The 20880-nt window shown below is 41.1% G+C and overlaps 1 protein-coding gene across 1 annotated transcript in view; it reads right to left on the bottom strand.

The window, feature by feature from the left end:
• Positions 1-10534: 10534 nt before the first annotated feature.
• Positions 10535-20880, bottom strand: part of CCDC174 (coiled-coil domain containing 174) — a 24122-nt gene continuing 13776 nt past the window's right edge. Inside the window, exons 6-11 of the mRNA XM_006901037.1 lie at positions 20544-20639; positions 18682-18824; positions 18009-18103; positions 13832-13964; positions 11854-12003; positions 10535-10833 (exon numbers count right to left, since the gene is read on the bottom strand). Coding sequence (XP_006901099.1) covers positions 10535-10833; positions 11854-12003; positions 13832-13964; positions 18009-18103; positions 18682-18824; positions 20544-20639 — 916 coding nt within the window. The remainder of the gene's footprint in view (positions 10834-11853; positions 12004-13831; positions 13965-18008; positions 18104-18681; positions 18825-20543; positions 20640-20880) is intronic.

The following is a 20880-nucleotide window of genomic DNA, read 5'->3' as shown; positions in this document are numbered from 1 at the left end:
TTGGAAGCAAGGATTCTGATGCTTCGTTTGACATATTTTGAGCATGTTGCAAAGAGGGACCAGTCCTTTGAGAGGGACACCATGCTTGGTAGGGTGGAGGGACAAAGAGAGGAAGACCGTCGATGAGATAGATTCAGTGACTGGGGTAATGAGGGTGGGTAGGTATATTAGAGACAGTAAAGTTGGCACAGGATAGAGTAGTTTTCAGGGCTATTGTACATAGGGTCATTGAATTGCAAGCGACTCAACAGCACATAATAACAACAATGCTTAGCATATAAGATGCTACTACACAGCTACTAATGGAAAGGTTGACAGTTTGAATGCACCCAGAGGTGCCTTGGAAGAAAGTCCTGGTGATCTACTTTGAAAAGATCACAGCCTCAACAATCCCTTAGGGACTGTTCTCTGTAGATGTGTGCAGGCTTCTCATGAGTTGGCATGGGTTCAACAGTAACTGACAGTAAACAAGAAAAGGAAGTACATTTAAATGAGAACAGAGCCTATAAATGCTCTAAACTTTAAAGAGTCTAACAAATTTGGAGAACAGCAAGGAATTTGAAAATGTCTTAGGTTAGAGTAGGTTGGAACTGGGATGGGCAAAGAGATTGTGTCTAATACTGAGTATGGATTTTATCTTGTAGGTGATGGGAAATGTAGGTGAGGAAGCATCTCAAGTTAAGCCTGGGAAGGGGAAGGAGGGTACAGAACGATGACTGCTGAAGGGTATCTACCAAGGTGAGCTACTTTCACAGCACCCTAATTTCTGTCCGCAGTAAAAAGGCATTTTTCACGCCGAGTAGCATCTGGGAGAGGCACTTAGAAGGCACAGGCACAGCATAATGCTGAGCACACAACATGCTGGGCAGAGACGAAAAGGGGGAATGTTCAGAACAGGCTTCAGGAGAACCTGCTGCAGCTGCCAAGAACACTGCGAGGGGTCAAGCATCTGAGGGCAGATTTCAGAGAAGCGTATTCCCTCTCCTTTCACTGGCCCACACACATAACACATTCCTCCGCCCCTCCCCTGCACATAATATAGCTGCATACTAAATGACAAAATTAAACTAAGCAAAACCTACACCCAAGCCAAGAAGCTATTGTACAAAAACAGCAAAGGAACATCACTGTTTGGCTTAAAATTAGGAGAAGTGTGCACCAGGGCTGTATCCACCCTCCATACCTATTCAATCTGTATACTGAACAAATCATTAGAGAAAACGGTTCTCTATGAGTCATCTATGACTCGACAGCACCAAACAACAATAACAACGACAATGACAAAGAGAGAGCTACGTTGGCCTAGTGGAAAGGAAGTTATGCTACCAAGCCAAAGGTGGGTGATTTTCATCTGCGGCCCTCAGCCAGGTTCAAATTGTTTTCCTGTCAAACATTCTTCTAGGTGGTATAGCACTGGTCTGTGCGTTACTGTACAGAGGTAACTCGTGGTTGCTGTGATGCTGAAGACTGTGACAGTGATGTGCCGATTGTGGTAATGGGTACCCATGGTGGACAGTGTTGGTTGGAGCTTCCCAACTAAATCAAGCCTGGAAGCAGGAGCGGCATCCACTTCCGAAATGGCTTGCCTCTGGTAACTCTATGTACGAACAGTGCTCAGGCTGTTCGTTCATAGGGTTAGCTATGAGTCGTCTATGACTTGACGGCACCAAACAACAACATGAAGAATGTGGCATCACGATCGGAGGAAGACTCATCAATAACGTGCATTTTGCATATGATACAACATTGCTTGCTGAAAGTTGAGGAGGACTTAAAACGCTTGCTGCAGAGATTCAAAGACTACAGCCTTCAACATGGATTAAGACTCAATATCCAGAAGACAAAAATCCCCACGAGGCCAACCAACAGTCAATGCCATGATAGATGGAGAAGAGAGAAATTGTCCATGATTTCATCTTGCTTGGATCCACAACTAGATTAGTGTCTAAGAAATAAAAAACAGCTTTCTATTAAGATGGTACTGAAAGTGAAGAAGGAAGCCCCTGCCCCTCCCAAAACTGAAGTCAAAGCAAAGGCATTAAAGATCAAGAAGGCAGTCCTGAAGGGTATCCACAGAAAAAAAAAAAAGATCTGCACGTTACTGACCTTCCAGAGGCCTAAGATGCTGAGACTCCAAAGGCAGCCCAAATACCCCCAGAAGAGCACCCCCAGGAGAAATTAGCTTGACCATTATGGCATCATCAAGTTCCCCCTAACCACTGAGTCAGCCATGAAGAAGATAGAAGATAACAACACACTTGTTGGCCTTGACATCCAAAATGAACACAAGCTCTAAAGAAGCTCTATGACATTGATGTGGCTACACCTTGATTAGTCCTGATGGAGAGAAGAAGGCCTATATTTGTCTTGTTCCTGACTATGATGCTTTGGATGTTGTCAACAAAATTGGGATCATCTAAACTGAGTCCAGCTGGCTAATTCTAAATACAAATTTTTCCCTAACCATTGAAAAAACAATACAAAACAAACACAAAACCTTTGGCATCAGCAGCCAAGAAATCAAAAGGCACATTGCTTTGGGAAAGTGCCATCAGGGGCCTCTCCAAAGTACTGAAGAGCCATGTCCGTTTGAAGACCAAGAAGCACCCAATCCAAAACATAATTTTTTCAATTATTTGCTATTCAGCTAAAAGTTGGACCATGAATAAGGATGAAAGAAGACACAATGCCTTTGGAGTTGTGGTGTTGGAGAACACTACTGAGTAACTCATGAACTGCCAAGAGGACCAACAAATGTGTCTTGGGAAAAGTGCAGTCATATAACCCTGGGGACAAGGATAGGGAAGCTGTGTCTCACATACTTTGAGCATGTTGTTAGAAGGCAGCAGACCTTGGAAAACGACATTATACTTGGAAGGGTAGGTCAGTGAAGGAGGAGACCTTCAGTAAGATAGATTGACACGATGACTGTAGCAATGGGCTCGAGTACGTCAGAGAGGGTCAGGATGGCAGAGGAAAGGGCAGGATTCAGATCATTGTTCATAGGGTTTCTATGAGTTGTAATCGGCTTGACATCACCTAACACCACCACCACCACTACTCCAGGTTATCTGATCCTGGCTTTCTTTGCTAGTTTCTGGCTCTGATTTTAATCAGAAGTTTTTGCTAAGGGCAGGAAGCCCAGATTCTGTGACTGCAAACTCGGAGCAGGGATAAGCAGGAAAATAAGCCCTCACCTAGTACTAGAGCAAAAAGAAGATGGTAGTAAAGGACAAGGAATACTCGGTTCTTGGTATATAAAAACATCTGTATCATTAGGAGGACACAGTTACTGCACCAAAAAGAACTGCCTGACACAGGAGAATTTCAGAAAACAACATAGGAGGCAATGGTGATGAAGGAGAAGTTCAAGCTGCTCTGAAGGAACTGACAAAAACAAGGCCCAAGGAATTGATGGAATGCCAGTTGATATAATTCAACAGACAGATGCCGCCCCGGATTTGCTCACCAAGTTGTGTCAGACAATCTGGAGGACAGCTACTTGGCTAATTGACTTGAAGAGATCCATATTCATTCCCATTTCAAAAAAAGGTGATACTACTGAGAGTGGAAATTATCAAACAATATCACTAATATCACATGGAAGCAAAATTCTGCTGAAGATCTTTAAAAAAAAAAAAATGACTGAACAGTACATTGACAGAGAACTACCAGATAAATAAACTGAGTTTACAAGAGGCCATGGCACTAGAACATCACAGCCAATGTCAGATGGATTTTGGCTGAGAGCAAAGTATACAAGAAAAATGTCTATCTGTGTTTCATCGACTATACAAAGGCATTCTACTGTGTGGATCACAAGATATTGTGGCTAATCTTGAGAAGAATGGAATTTCAAAACACGATTGTGCTCGTGTAAAACCTACACTTGAACCAAGAGGCAGTCATCAGAACAGAACAGGGAAACACAGCATGGTTCAAAATCAGGAAAGAAGTATTTTAGGGATGTGTCTTGTCTTCCATTCTTTTCAATTATATGTGGAACAGATAACTTTGTGAGGAGGTATGTGTCCTCAGAATAGAAGAAAAAACTCATCAACAACCTGCATTATGCAGGTGACACAACCTTGTTTGCTGAAAATGAGGAGGGCCTGAAGTGTTTGCTGCAGGTCTAGGCCTACAATCTTCTTCAATAGGGATTGAAGTACATAAAAAAAAAGATTCTCACCACTGTGCCAATTGGCAGCACCATGGTAGATGGATAATAGATTGAGATTATTCACAATTTCAGTTTCCTTGGCTCCACAATCAACACTAATGGCATCAGCAGCCAAAAAAAAAAAAAAAAAAAGAATTGCACTAGGAAACATCTGCTGTCAGGGACCTCTCCAGAGTGCTAAAGAGCAATGATGTCAGTCTGGAGACATAAGGTGCACCTGACTGAGGGAATAGTCTTTGAAATTACTTGCTATATATCAGAGAGTTGGACAATGACTAAGGACGACAAAAGATGGATCAATGCCTTTGAGTTGTGCTGCTGAAGAGTGTTGAACATTCCATGGACTGCCAAGAGAACAAACAGGTTTGTTTGTTTGCTGGAGAGGATAAAGTCAAACTGCTCCTTGGAGGCAAGGATTTTGAAGCTTTGCCTCACATATTTTGGCCATGTTGCCAGGAGGGGCCAATACTTTAAGTACATCATGGTTTGAAGGGTGAAGGGGCAGTAGAAGAAAGGAAGACCCTGGATTAGATGGATGGACAGTAACTGGGGTCAGGTGTGCTGGAGACAGACACACTCAGGATAGGAATTCAGAGCTATTGTGCATATGTGTCGCAGGCAACTTGATGGTACATAACAACTACTGGTGGCTTAATTGTAAGAAGGGTGCTGCCAACCAACAGATATGTAGTTCGAATCCACCACCTGCTCCATGGGAGAAAGATGGGCAGCTTCTTTCTGTGCAACTTAATGAGACCTAACAGTATCATTATACTCTGTTCTTCAGCATATGAAGATCAGAGTTTGGCTACAGAGAGAAGTGGACCTTATATCAAGCACAGCTGGGCCAGTGCCTGTATAAAATTATGCTAACCACCAAATACGATGCCACCAAAACCAGGAGTCACTTCTGACTGATATAATCCATGTGCTGCACAGCAGAGCTGCACCCCCAAGCGATCAAGATCAGTTTGCTTTCAGAAGCTGGTTGCCAGGCTTTCCTTCTGAAGCACTTCTGATTTTGGACTGTTCATTTTGAGTTAGAATTTGAGCACTTAACCATTCTTGTCACCCTGGGTTCCTTTATGCTTCCTGAAACAGAAAACCCAAACCCATTGCCAGGGAGCGGATTCCAACGCACAGTGACTGCAGGTCAGAGCTGTACACAGATTTGCCAGGTTGTACATATCTATGGAAGCACGTGGCTACATCTTCCTCCTGGAGAGCAGGGGGTGAGTTCAGCCAGCTACCCTTTCTGCTGGCAGCCAAATGTTTAACCACTGCATCACCAGCGCTCCTTCATGCTACCTCAAGCTCAAACTTAAAGCCACTGGGTTGTTTCTCACTCAGAGACCTTCCATTGGCCCCCATTGGCTTAAATCCTAACAGTAACCTGCCCACCTGCCTCTTGAGGAGCCACTGGTGGGTTCCAATTGAGGGAGTCTCACAGCCTTTTAGCAGAACCACCTGCTACAGACTTTGCCACCAGAGTTTCCTCAACTAAACTCACTGCCACCTACTTGATTCTGATTCTTAAGTGATTCCCCAGTGGCTTCCTGAAGCTATAAATCTTAATAGAAGGTGGGGGGGGGGGAAGGAAATGTTCATGGAAGGAGATTGTCCATCTCTTTGTGGTCACCTGATGGCTTGAAGCCAGAGATGTGATGGTTTTTGCTAAATGCAACACCCTATGGATTATACCACCAGAGTTCCTGCCTGAGCTACCTTGTTGTGTACCATTGAGTCAGAACTTATCCATAGCTGGACCCTCCAGCAGGTTTTCAAAGGCAGTTAATCACATGGGAAGTGAGTACTGATCCATCTCCCATGGAGCATATGGTATTCAAACCATCCTTTTGGGATTGCCGCACAGCTTCTTACCACTAGGCCACCAGAGCTCCTTTAAACATGAACCTGGAGCTGCCCAGTAACTATTTGGCCTGTAGAGAATTCATTTGGAAACCACCTGCATTCATAACCAGGGAGATATATTGTGGTACAAAAAAATCCCTTATTAAGATCAAGAAATTATCCTGCCTTTGAGCCCAGTAATGCCCAAGGGACTGCATAACAGGGATGGAGGGATTTTGCACCACTCACGAACTAAGAGATTCCTGGCTAGGGGGAAGATCCATTCTTAGATTTTCCTTTACAGTATAGAAAGCCATCACCAACATAATTCACGTTAGTCAGAAATCATAAACCACAGGTCAAGACATTTCAAACACAGCCATGAACCACCATGGCTGGGTGTGTCTAGACATGTTGGGATAGGGTGAGGTGGATGTCAAGAGCCAAGTCTCTTAAATATCTAAACTCCAAGACCTTTCAGTTTTGCTATCAATCAAGTGGACACAGCAAAGAATACAACATAACCCAGGGGAACTGCTCAAAATAAGGGAGGAAAACTTGCTACCAAACAGGTAAGCTTTCAGTTACAATTTTATCACAATTATAGTGTAGAAGGAAGTTGCTCAAACTGAGGGCACTAAAATATTTGACTCTTCTCATCACCAGACAACCATTATGTTTGTATAAACACAGAAACTAATTTAAAAAATACCCTAACATGGTACTAGCTAGGGTGACAAGATTGGACTCAACTTGATTCACATGTGAACACTTTATAGTATTTTTCGTTTAAACATCAAACTTGATGTCCACAACTAGCAAAATGTCTTAGAACCAGGCCAGCTGCCAATGAATAGAAGTTTCATTTTTCTCTCGTTTCCAATGGGCCAACAAACTGTCAGTTATTATCACTTACCTGAGCCATGTCATTTTTCACATCAACTATTTTGATAACCAATTTAATTTGATGTACTGGCTTAAAAATGAGATGAACATATGGACTAATTACATTGCACTGACTGTAAAGACCAGTATACCCAAGCCTGTTCCAAATTCTAAATTCCACTTCCATGCCTGCATGTCACAAGGTTAGCTGTAAACTATCTAGTAGGCTGCACTACAGCTTTAAGAGGGAAAAAAAATGATCCCAAGTCTTTGGCAAATGTATGGCTAAACACAGCAGGAACCTCATGTATATGGATGTAGGCAGTGTTCTTTGGGGATTTTTCAAGTAAACAAAATTTAGCCAATTCAAACGAACTGTGTCAAAACACGCAAAAGACTAGAGAAAACATGACAATGAAAGGAAGTCAAAGCAGCTTCTGATCCAAAATAATTCCTACAGCTCTCCACAAAGACCTAACTAAGGTGTGGTCTTGTTTTTTTCACAGGAAGTTTTGCCAATACTTGTTCCTAAAATCAACAGAGCTTTATTTAAGCTTTAAGAGTATCTTGATGCAGGTATGGAAAAGATTTATTTGGTAATCCCTTAACTACAAATGAGAATACTGGGTATAGTCAGGTCATAAGGCATGTAAAGTATTAATAAAGTCCAGTCTTTGTGGGTTGAGTAGCTCACTGCAATAACCCTCTGTGACCCTGAAATGTGCATAATGTAACAAATAAAGCAAAATGTAATTTTATTAGTTTATTTAAAAAATACTGGGAACATTTAAAATTTGTTTTAGAACAATGTGGGTATGTGAATATACTTTCAACTGCAACTTTAATGAAATCTAAATACTGAACAAGCAAGCACTCTTGGTGAGAATCTGAGAATTCAGCATTCAAATTAGCACGCACTGTAAGACACAGTAAATCATAAAGATGTTGTGTGAAACAAAACAGAATTGAGTAATTTTAAAAATTTTTATTAATTTTAATGAGAGTTTACGGAGACTTAGGGTTTCCAGTCATTCATTATTGCACTTTTTCCCTGCCCACCCCCAATTCATTCTTCTCCTTGAAAAGTAAAACTCTTTCATTGTTATGCAATCCCTCCCTCCAAGTCCACTCCACTGTGCAGCCTTCATTCTAGACTCTTTCATTCTGTCATAGAATTCAGTAATTTATGGATATGATTGCCATGGTCTGATGCCAGCAAGTTCATTCTGATTAACGGTGAGAGAGAACAGCCCTATAGTATCTTTGCGGCTATAATGTTAATGGAAGCTGACTGGAATCTTTCTCCTGTGTACCACTTAACAGATGTGGAGCCACATACTTGAAAGAGATACACTGAGTTAAAGAAAATGCATTATAGAATTAATGTCACTTTTTCATTGTGCTTCCTAGAATTTTAAATGCCAATCTCCCACCCTCTACTTCAATGTTGTTGTTGTTATGTGCCATTGAGTCGCCCGCGAGCAACCCTGTGTACAACAGCCCTAAACTCTGCCCTATCCTGTGCCCATCTCACCATCTCAGACACACCTAGAGTGGACCTGAAAACCACGGGTGAGAACTCCAATGCCATCTGCTGGACACACTGGTACTTAGCAGCCCTTGTGTAACAAAGTAAAACTATGCTGTGCTAATATACTGTTAACTCGGGCTCTAAAGTGGAAGATGTAAAACAGCAGGGCTCAGAAAACACTGAGCTAAATTTATGCTGTTAAAAGACTAGGCAATAGGTTTTAGTCTTTGAAATCCCAGAGAAAATACAATTTACAGCTATTACTCAACAATGACCATTGGCCAATGTGCACAGATTGATTCCATTAGGTTCATTCTCTGGACAATGACAAAAGGCCATTTGTGCTGGATCCTTTCTTGACCAATTGCTTCTGTGGTTTCTTTCTAACCAGCGCCCCTTTTCTTTCTACTTCATTATCTGTTCAAGTCCTTTTTCTATTCTGTTTACATAAACTTTCTCTTCCTTGTATCTGTCTACCTATTAATGCTTTCTTTCCACATTTTATTTCTTCTTCTTCCCCTTTTCCCCTAGATTCATTTGGCTTTGTAGTTCTTACTCTCACCTTCAGGTTTTTGCTCCATCTTAATTTTTACACATTGCGTGGTATAGATCCAAATTCACTCTTGCATGTAGAGATCCTGCTATGTTATACATGGCTGCTGAATTATTATTCTTTGCCTATTGTACTGACTTGGCCCTTTTGTTGAAAATCAACTGAATGTAAATGTAAGGATTTATTTCTCCTATTCCACTGATCTATATATTTATCCTTCTGCCAGTACCATACAGTCTTGACTACTGTAGCATTGTAGTAAGTTTTGAACACAGGAAGTTAGAAAATTCTCCACTTCAAGACTGTTGTGGCCATTTTGGGTCTCATGTATTTCTAAAGGAAAAAGAGCAGCGCGATAAGCTGGCTTTTATGTGTATTTGACAGAATGACCATTGATTGGACTGGTACTAATGGTAAGGAGTTATGCCACCAACCGGAGGCACACGGTTTGAATCTACCAGCTGGTCTGTGGTAGAATGATGGACAATCTACTCTTTTGAGATTTGCAGTCTCTGAAACCTGCTGGAGGGTCAGCTAAGAGTCAGTTCTGACTTGACAGTACATACCAGCAACAATAGAGATTAGAGGTTAAGTTAGTAAGAATTTGAAATTTTTGTCTTCTATTGCTGGGTACTGGAGCAATAAGATCGAGAACAGAGGTTGCGAGGAAAAGTATGAGTCTGGGGTCCGACACAAACAGGTTAAAGTCCTAGGTGTGCCATTTAGATAATACAGATTATTGAACCTTTTCAAGTTCCAATTTGCAAATTTTTAATGAGAATAGAGACATTACCACTGACACCCCCGGAAATGAAGGCATTGCACCTCTGAGAGGATAGACTCCCACTCACACTTTTCCCCTCTCATTCTTGAAAGTGGTGCACTTCAAGGACCTATTCGTAAAGCACTCACTGCCTGGGTACCAGCCTCAAAAACCCAGCAGGGTGATAACGAACAACTTCTGACTGACTGCCAATGGTTGTAAAGGGATATTTAGCACAGCTTTACAGGAAAGGTTAAGTAACTAACTTGAAGTTCTACCTTTCTGGGTTCTGAAACACTCATCCCTAGTCTTCCTTATCATGCCAAATTTCAATGCTCAGTATTCTACCAATTTTGCTTAAATCTGGGTCCCAATATTCTCTCATGTTTCACTGTGTGACAGGGGATATGTGTCATCAACTGATCTAGAAACTGAATCCCTGAAAGAAACTCCTGTAAGCAAATACAATGACATGGAACCCTTAAATCTGAGTAAAGAAGGGCAGCAGGCATGGAATATAGATCAAAAGCTCCATAGTCAAATATGACAGCATAAATATTTCTACTATATCACAGTTTAACATAAATCTAGAAGAGTATGTCTCTAATCTAGTCAGAAATCAATGGCCAAATGCCAATACAGTTCACATAGTATCATTCCCTTCTTTTCTTGCTGACAAATATCCTTCAGTCTCTAAAGCAGAAGTTACTTCTCCAACTTTTGAAGATGGCACCATGAACAATATAATGTAAGCCAGAATGATTTTTAAATTCAAGTCACTTGTTTATAATAGGATATCATTTCATCCAGAGTTTCAAATGTGACAGTGGAGGTCTGTGACGTACTCTTTGGAGCAGAAGTAAAGGATGTCTGTGGGGTGCTGGGCTCATGGTTCTGCTCGGAGCCCACTGCCGGGCCACTCTGTGCAGGTCCAGTTCGGTTCCAGGGCTGACCACCAAAAGGACCACTTCTCTTTTGACCAGAAAAGTATTCTGATGGTGGGGCAAACTCTGGATCTCTCTCAGCCCGGATAGCTGACTGTCTTTTCGACCACGTTCCAAATGAAAACTCTATTGAAAATAAGGAAGATAATATTAGAACATATTTTACATTTTGATAATTTTTCAGTTACAATCTGTATTTCTAAAAAGCTACTTTACATTCTCTTGAGAACATGTACAGTAACAATGGAACTATAATAAAAGGCATAATTAATACCAAGGAAAAAAAACTTTAAGGAATCAGGTTAAGGGAAGGGAGGTAAGGCAGAGAGGAACCAGGGGTGGCTCACTAGAGAAGGCTGTCAGCTCTGGAGTGACTGCCAATTACACTTGAGAAAGGAAAGGAAAACTAAACACTGAAATAATTTGATGTGATGTTGTAGGCACTTGACATCAAAAACAAATTTTGCCCTTTACTGACACAGGGACCTATATGGTATTTATACTTCTAACTATGGCACTAACCAAAGGCATTCACCTCAATGCATTTCTCTTACTTTGTTCTGGGATCAGACAGTAACAATCTCTTTCAAAAAACATAAACCACAAGTTTATGGTTTTCTTGTAAAGAGTGGCTACTGTAGGTAGTACAGTGTATTACAGAAAACCTGCTAATCATTTCCCAAAATACGGCCAATGGAAATGTCATATAACTCAGCAGAACCATATGTAAACCAGTTTTACACAACCCGATACAATTCACAAAGGGGATTTTGGAAAACAAGTACATTAAAATACTAAAACTTCATAATATTTAAAATGCTGTTCCTGAGCAATGGTATTCCAAAGCTGTAGAAGCGCATGAGGGCACTCAAAATTTAAAAACATGTTCCCTAAGTGCCCTTAAAAATAACCACCTTTTGATATGAGGCCTTGGGCAGGGCCTGGCCTTGCATGTTTACAAACATCTGATGCTGTGGTATCAAGAAAAAAACCAGTGTAAGCATCTAGAGGAAGAAGAAACCAGTGTTACCATCTCTGAGCCACATGGGATAATTAGCCGCCCTGACAACAGTGATATTATATTGATCAGAAGTCTTGTACACAAGCCTTCCGATGGAACGTGAACACCCCAAAGCTTCCTCGTACCTTTGCCCCTGTCCCACTCCCGGATATGAGGAACTCCAGGCTTAGTGTCCTTCCTCTCTTGAACAATGACTTCAACTTTGCTACTCTGGGCAGGTGTAGGAATTGGCATGGCTTCTGCTTTCGGAGGTAAAGGCCCAATAACATCATCTTCTATTTCTGGAAAAGGGAGTAAGATTATTACAATAAAAGTTTATTACACATTATTACAATAAAGTTTAGAGCTGTCTGTTCAAAATCACTTAATCTAAGAATAAAACTAACTACTGTTTGCTGAGTGGCTATCACGTCCCAGGTAGGAAGCTAGGACTTCATATGCAATATTTCACTTCATTCTCCAGATAACCTAATAATATTAGCACTGGTATTTTCATTTTATAGATGAGGGAAATTTAAGCGTGGAAACACTACAAAGGCAGGTAGAAAGTGACAAGCGAAAGGACTGAGACCAGGTTAGGTGGACTTCAGAGCCTTTGCTTTCCACTATGCTCTCTGCTCCAAGCCAATAAGCAAAAGACCACAAGTTCCCAAACTGTTTAACCAGCATGAGAGTCTCAGCCAAAGGAAGCGGGAGCTGAATGGAAGGACCGAAGCTGGGAAACAGGCTCAGCTGGGCCATTCCAGTCAGGCCACATTTAGAAAAATGTATCATTCAATAAATACTGCAGTGGTATATATAGCATACATTCTAGGAATGACAGATGTTCAGAAGATGAAGCGAAAACAGAGATACAATAGGCAAAGTTTAGTATGCTGTGAAGTGAAATGAAATAGCTCCTAAATGTTTCTGTTCTCTTTTCAAAACAAAAACATTCTGTTCAGAGATTAGGAAATGGCCAATCCTAGAACAGGCTTTCGTGTGAACTGCGTGGGTTTCCATTTGTCCTACAGCACCCATACCTCCAATTTTCCTTTTGTTTACAGGAAATCTCCCCCAAGTTTCAGCTGGGTATATGCTCATATTGCCAGAGTAATAATTTCCCAGACTCCCCTGCAACTCAGTGTGGCCCGAGTGACCAAGTTCTGGTCAAGAGAATGCTAACGGACAGGTGGCATAGTTCCTCTTTCCTCTGGGTTGAATCACAAACAGGTACTGAGGGGCAAGCTTGGACTGTGCCAGTTAAGAGCAACATTTTAGAGAATGACAGAAACAGCAAGATAAGAGAGGAACTGGGAGTTCTAACCTGCACTAGACACCACTTACCGCTAAACTGTTAAAAGAGAAACACACATCTGTCTCATTTGAGCCATACTACTGAGAGGACTCTTTGAAGACTCTCGTGGTATGGTCTGCAGGAAGTTGTGACGCTAATTCAAAGTGGCACCTCTCCAGTGGTTCGAATCCACCAGTGGTTCTGGGGCAAAAGATGGACAATCTCTTCCCACCCAATTATAGGATCTGGAAACTCGCTTCGAGTTGAGCTATCAGTTGGTTCCAACTTAACAGCAGTGACTTTTAAGGTTTTTGCTATGCAGTTTAGCATATATTAGCAACATTAATCCAGTAAGCTACTTTAACCACAGTGTTTTCAAGGGGAAATGTATTCCACATTCCAAACTGTCAACTTTCATAGCCCTATCTTTTGGTATGCTTCGCTAGCCTAGTTTTTTATTATCTGAGTTTGTGAATAAAAAAAAAAAAAGAGAATGAATATATAGTAATTGACCAAAGACAAAAAATGAAAGTCTATAAAGAAAATACATACCCAATTAAAATTGAAGCTTTCTTTCTCTAAGTCTTGGTTACTAAACTGTCATGCTATTTTAACACAACCTTCTCCTGGTTGATAGCCTAAATATATTTTCAGAGTATCATTCCACAGCAGTTTGGTTATAAAAATTGCCCCTAGTAGCAGCTGATGGTAGCTGCTTGAACAGAGAATGAAACGGAAAGGCTAATCCCCATTTTGCTAACTCTCACCTAGATTTCAAGGAAACGAAAAATCTCTTTTGAAATACAAAAACAGGAATGATGGCATACCTCCGTTTTCTTTTTCTGCTCCATCTTCTGGAGATTTTTTCATCTTTTTTTGTCGGAGTTTGGAAAGTCTGGCTTCTAACATAGCCTTTCGCTTTTCTTTTATGTTTTCTCGTTTGGCTCTCTGATCCGTTGTCTGAACAGAACAGATAATTAGTTTGTATGTTGGAGGCATAATTCACAATACAGCTATTTTAAAAAACCCTTATTTTTACTAAAAAAAAATCAACTAAGTAATTGATTCCATGTCAAAACTCTCTCTGAGAGCCTCAATATGAAGAGCAAGAAAATCTTGTACTGTCTTGGAGGACTTAATAATCAAAAGAAAAATTTAACTCTGTTTTATCTCCTTAAATAATGTTCTGTTATTCATGCAGGCTATCATCATAAAAGGGCAACATTTTAAACCAATTGTAAGACATCTAATTAGAGATTCTCAGGCAAAGTGGCAGACTAAGCAGACAGCAACCCAGACCCTCTATAATCAAGACACCTGAAAACAGTCACAGATTCGGATGATAATCATGGAACTCTAAGTTTCACAGGAAAGGAAGTAGTTCAATTATTGACTGATGGGAAAAAGTGAATGAAAATATCAAATACGGAGCCATATGGAGTGGTGAAATGTGAACAGGTCAGATACAGCATAGCCATTCTGATGTTTACAAGACGCTTTCTGACCAGCCCAGGAACTAGGACTGCAATGGTGCCACACCGTGGCTAGCAGACAAGAGGGATGTAAGCTCACCCTCCTTCCGTGGACCGCCTCTGGGATCCAGGGAATGACTTTCCACTGTCCACCAGGTGGCTGACGGTGCTCCCCGGGGACCAACCCAGGCCAGCCTGCAGGTGGACTTAAGACCACTGTGCATATGGTGCTGAAAGTGCACAGCCCCACATCCAGAGTCACATGATGTCTGCCTCCTGGTGCCAGCAGGGTGCCTCTCCTATAGTCAGCTTCCAGACTGGCACAAACACCATCCCTCACTGTGATCCCTGACTCTGATCACCTCTCAGGCTGGCAGAAACTGCCTAGCTGGGTGCACGGTAAATCTGGCATCTGTTATATGCCATGCCACATTTGGAGCCCTGCACTTTCTACTTCTTGGGGTCAATGGAATATGGCTTTCTTAGTCATCTGTGTGTTGACAGGGACTACCCGTGGTAAAACAACCTTGTGGGTTTTAGTGTCATGTGCATGTCATACCATTTAGGGAGGTGTATGTACTCTTTCTACCAGGACTGGGGTAGTGTGCCACCTGAACTGCTGTCTGACCACAACCAGCCCCTGGTCTGGCAGAAACAGTCTCTGAAGGGACAGCCTTATCAATCAAGCACCATGCACAGACCATCCTGACATTCAGGGATGCACATGTCCTCTATCTCCACACAGCAGTAAAGCCATCAATGAGTAGGTCCCTTGCCTTCACTCATCCCAGAAAGGAGAGGACACCATTCCTGGCCAGGCGGACTGTCCTAGGCACCTCTGAGGCCAGCACAAACTCCATCCATGGTGGGGTGCCCTGGTCCTCAACAGTGTACAGGGTCTGAGGGGTTCTCTCCTTGGCTGGACGCCACGCCCTCAGCCACTTCAGATGAGCAGAACCTGCTCTGACGGGATCCAGTCCTAGCCTTCCGCTGGCCAGCAGAAACTCCTCCCTGACCAGACATTTCCCCTCTACCTAACAGCAAGAGGACCACAAGATGCCACTACCATGCCCAACCCTGGCCAAGTTCCTCTTTTCCTCTCATTTTTTGTTTCTCTTCCATTCTTTTGCCCCCTCATTTTTTCTTTCTCCTTTTTTCTGTCTGTTCTTTTTCCTTCTTTTGTACCCCTCCCAGTTTTGGTTGTTTTTTTCCCCTTTACTTTCTATTTACGGTCTTTTTTAGTTGTGTGTGTGTTTTGTCCCATCTGGTAACAGAGTCTACAATATTTAGTTACACACACAGCTCTAGGAGCGTCACTTTCCAACAGAAGGAAACATTGCTTCTGCTGTCAACCACTCTACCTGGACAGAGAACTGCACACCCACCTCAATCCTCTAATACAACCACCAGAAAAAAGGAGGTAAAGGACAGAACTGCCAAACTGGTTAGCTATGAAGCATATCTAACAGCTCAGATATAGCAAAACATTTTAAGACAAAGACAGCACTACCACCATGTCCAGAAGGCAACAGCTAACTTCAAATCTCATTTAAAAAAAAAAAAAAGGCAAGATGGTACAAAAAATGACCAAAACACAGAACCAAAAAAATCTTTCAGAGGAAGAAATACTACTGGAACTTCCTGGTAAGGAAGTTTTCAATGAACTGGAAGAGAAAGTTCAAGAAAAACACAGACAAAAGACTGGAATATTTCAAGATTATATTGACAAAATCTATAGAAAATTAGAAGCCACACAAAAAGAGCAAATTGATATTGAGAAGATTAAGATTAAAATTTGAAAAACATTTGTTGTTGCTGTCAGGTGCCACCAACTCCACCTTCAGCAAAACTCCAGACCCTGTGAACCGCGGACCTAAACCTGCCCTATCCAGCGCCATCCTCACCAGCCCTAATACACTCGAGCCCATTGCTGCAGTCACTGTGCCATTCGATCTCTTTTGCTGACCCTTCATGCTTCCAAGCATGTGTCCTTTTCCAAGAACTAGCCACAAGTTCCAGATGGATTTGGAAGAGGCCACAGTATCTTTGCTGATGGTAAAACATTAGGACCAAAAAAAAAGCAAAACTGAATCAATGGAACACAGAATTAGTGAGACTGAAAACAAATCTCTCAGTATTAGTATATTATAGGAATAATCAGAAGGAAGAAAGAAGAAACATAATTAGGAGGGATATCATCAAGAAGAATGACTTACATATGATAGAAATTACAGAACAGGAAGAGAAAAAAAATCCACCAAAGAAAAGTTTAAAATTTTCTGGAAGAAAGCATGTCAAAATATTATGAAAGAAGGAAAGATATGCCTTTAAGAAGCTCTACCAACTGCAAATAGGAAAGAATCCTGAAAGCAGCTGGGAAACAGTTACTTAACAGAAGCAGCAGTCAAGAAATCAAATGCTATTATTGCATTGAATAAACCTGCCACCAAAGACTTGTTTAAAATGCTAAAGCGCAAAGATATCACTTAAAAGGCTAAGGTTCACCTGATCCACACCATGGTATTTTCAATTGCTCTGTATGCATGTGAAATCTGGACAATGCATAAGAAGACAAAAGAATTGGTGTCTCTAACTCAGATAATGGTGAAGAATACTGTGGACTATCAAAAGAAAAAAAGGTATCTTAGATGAAGTACAACTTGAATATTCTCTTTCAGAGGAGGATGGTGAGATTCTGTCTCACATACTTTGGGCATGTTATCAGGCAAAGCTAGTCCATGAAGGATTTATGCCTGGAAAAGGGGAAGGTCAGTGAAGGAGAGGGAAATCTTCAACATGACAGACTGACACGGTAACCGGAACATTGGGCTTAAACACAGCAGAGATTGAGAGGATGGCACTGGACCAGGCAGGATTCTGTTCTTTTGGACACAGGTTGGAACTAACTAGACAGCACCTAACAGCAACAACAACAAAAACGAGAACAAGGTGAATAATTACACCAGGAAGCACTCACTCCTTAGAATAACCAACCACAGCAGGACAGAAGAGCAGCATTTGTCCAAGGATAACGTGGAAAGGTAGAGAGAGGAAAGTTTAACGGAAATGAGTTTTCAGGGTAAAAATGGGAAGAATGTGGCTACATTGTGGGTATAAGATTAATGTTATAAACAAAAGATATATAGGAATGATGGATGATAAAATCAATTTACTTTATAAAATTTCACTCAAATCACAAAAAATTCCTCCAGAAACTCACAGAATCTAAAAAACCAAACCCTAAAAACATTCAGTCACCCCTCATTGCCATTACAACTTTTCTCCAAAATACTAAGTATATGTGAATTATATATGTACATATGCAGCACACACCCAACCAAGCACACAGGGTACTACTGACCAGTTAAAATTGTAAAGTTTGAAACAAGAAAAATAATTTGGAAAATATCTTGATGATGCCATAAAACTGCATTCTTAATTTTAACTTCTAATTAGTTTACCAATATTTTTTATGGTCAGATCCAAGTAGGAACCTGCTCACAGATTAATCAACTTTTAATGTAATTTTTACCTGTTCCCTCAACATCTCTAAAGTTTTCATCTGCTTGTTTCTCAGTTCTTTATCTCGGGCAAAGGCAAAATATCCAACACCAAGTTGCCGGGCCTCTGAAATAAGTAAAAATGACCCAAAAGATTATTTTCTGATCAGTAAATTACACTCAAACCAAATATCCTCCCAAAGCCAACAGAAATATCATGGTATTAAACACAAATTTAAAAACAAGCTTTCAAAGAAGGTGGGTAACAAAAACGTTACAACTAGTTTCATCTTGGGAGACCTGGTGGCCTAGTGGTAAGAAGCTGACTGGAGTCCCCAAGGCACGTGGTATGAATCCATCAGCAGCTCAGCAGGAGGGATGTGCAGTCACCTCCCAAACAATACCCTGACTCTGACACCTGCCAGGGGGTCAGCTGTGAGTCAATTCTGACTTGAGGGCACACAACAGTTTCATGTTATCTGCTAACTAACGAGTATAACAAGATGATTCATTCATTCCCAGCCATGTACTATTTCTATTTCTCTTGGAGAATTAAATGAGATTAATATTGTTAGAAAGATCTTCTGAATGAGTACTTGTTAGGTAAAGAGTAAACAACAGGCATATTTACAATTTCCAGTTCAGAATGCTATTAATTTAAGATTTTTTTTAACAGTTAAAAACTGGGAGGGGAGAGAATGATACCATTTTCACGAATGTCTTCATAATGTAAAGGTCCCATCGGCCTTTTGAGAGCCTCCCTCTCTTCTTCTTCCCATTGCTGGCGCTGCAGTTCTTTTCTCATATCTTCGGATAACAAGGTTTTTTCATTAGCAGGGCTAATGAAACTAGTAGGAAAAAAGAGCAAAAACATCTTCAGAAAATAACTATGAGAAATCAAAGCCAAATTGAGTTGAATCATGAATAAATAATACTGTACGATAAAGATTTCCTACAGCAGTATTCTGGCCCAAATATTAGAAATTGGATCAAATCCTTTTTACCTGCTTTTGATTAAGGACTGGATTCATTACATAGCTTAATGGGATCTTGCCTTGGCGCTCATGACAAATAATAACCTTCCATCTCATGCAGTCCTACACTGAATAGGTGGACGTGGTCTGGACAGGGAGGAGCTCCAGGCATTATATGGGTGGGCTCTGGTCCAGGGACTTGGGAGCCACCCTGAGTGCAGTTTCAGTGGTGTCTCTGCTCAGATGGCTATCCCCCAGAGGCTCAGGGCCTCTTTGCTCTTCCTGCCTGTGCTGGAACCTACTGCAGGACTGGCCAGGTGGCACCTCCCCTAACTTTCAAGTTACCCTTGTCAAGAGGAATGAATGCCATCTCCTGGAATACCTTAGCAATTATCTTAGCTCTGTTTTAGGCTCTACAGAAAGACAAAATCTATTGATAAGACCAAGGAGCTCTGGTGGTTTAGTGGTAAGGAGTTGCACTGGCAACTCAAGGTATATGGTTCAAATCTGCCAGCTGCTCTGAGGGAGAAATACGGGCAATCTCTTCCCACGTGACTTACTGCCGCTAAAAAACCTCTAGAGGGTCAACTATGGTTAGGTTCTGACTCAAGAGTATACAACAACCACAACATTCATAAAACCTTAAGGAATGTACTGATAAAGAAAAAAATATTTTGTACTGCAATCCCAGAGGTGCATGGTTCAAATCCACCAGATGCTCTGATGAAGGAGAGACAATCTCCTCCTGTACCAGTCAAATCCAATTTGATGGTACACACATAAAAATAATAGTAGTAATAATAATAATAATAATAACTAAAAGAAATGTTTTGTAACAAATTACCTACGCCTTTGCTCTTTTTTTAGTTTCTTTTTTCCCCTTCCTCTGCCCTTTTTTTGTTTGTGGAGTAATCATGTGTGCCTACTCTTAAATACACTTATTCATCTGCATTCATTATATATTTATTGTTGTTGTTTGTTATGTGCTGTTGAGTTGCCTGTGACCCACAGTGACCTTATAGAGGCTCTGTCCTGAGCCACTCTCACTAATTCCAATACACCAACCTCCATTGCCCCAGTTATTATGTCAATCCATCTCATCTAGGGTCTTCCTCTCCTGTGCTGTCCCTCCCACCCTTCTAAGCATGATGTCCTTCTCCAAGGATCAATCCCTCCTGGTCAAGTGTCCAAAGTATTTGAGATGGAGCTTCAAAAACCTAGCCTCCAAAGAGAAACTTCGTTTCACCCTCTCCAAGACAGACCTATTTCAATGGTATTACTCTATAATTATTTTTTATAGACTATGGACATCTTTTCAAGTAAATAAATAACACCTCTAGCTCATTCCTTTTTGTAGCTGCACCATACAAATTAACAATTCCCTATGAATGTCCAGGCTGAGCCCCGAGTGTGGGTTATGTGTGTATTTGTCTGTTGGCCACTAAAAGCTACTTAAGTAAATTTCTTGTACATTAATGAACAATCTCTTCGTTGGATCAACAAAAATATCTCATTAGAAGCAGCATCTCCCACACAACCATCCCTCTGTCTGCATCTCAAAACCAGGCAAAGCTTGGCTCATCCCACACTTACAGCCTCCCCTGGAGATTTTTATCCATCTCCAACAAATCTGGCAAGTCCTTTCTCATACAGCGCCGGGATCGTCCTAAGGAATCCACATAATCCACCCTGAAAAGAAAGCAAAGAGACATGAAATTGGAGTACGGTGAGAATGGATAACAAGCCCTTATTACTAAGATGATGATGCAATCAGACTTAGAACTAGTACAGAAGAGACCCTGTTTTTTTTTTGTTTGTTTCTTTCTTTGCTAATTTACTATTAATTTCAATGAAAATTTACAGAGACTTTGGGTTTCCATTTATTCATTGTTGCACTTTTCTCCTCTCCAAACCCTCCCCTCCAGTACAC

Source organism: Elephantulus edwardii, unplaced genomic scaffold (genome assembly GCF_000299155.1).
Source record: "Elephantulus edwardii isolate Elephantulus edwardi_28Jun2011 unplaced genomic scaffold, EleEdw1.0 scaffold00306, whole genome shotgun sequence".
NCBI lineage: Eukaryota > Metazoa > Chordata > Mammalia > Macroscelidea > Macroscelididae > Elephantulus > Elephantulus edwardii.
This window is presented reverse-complemented; position numbering and strand designations above follow the sequence as displayed.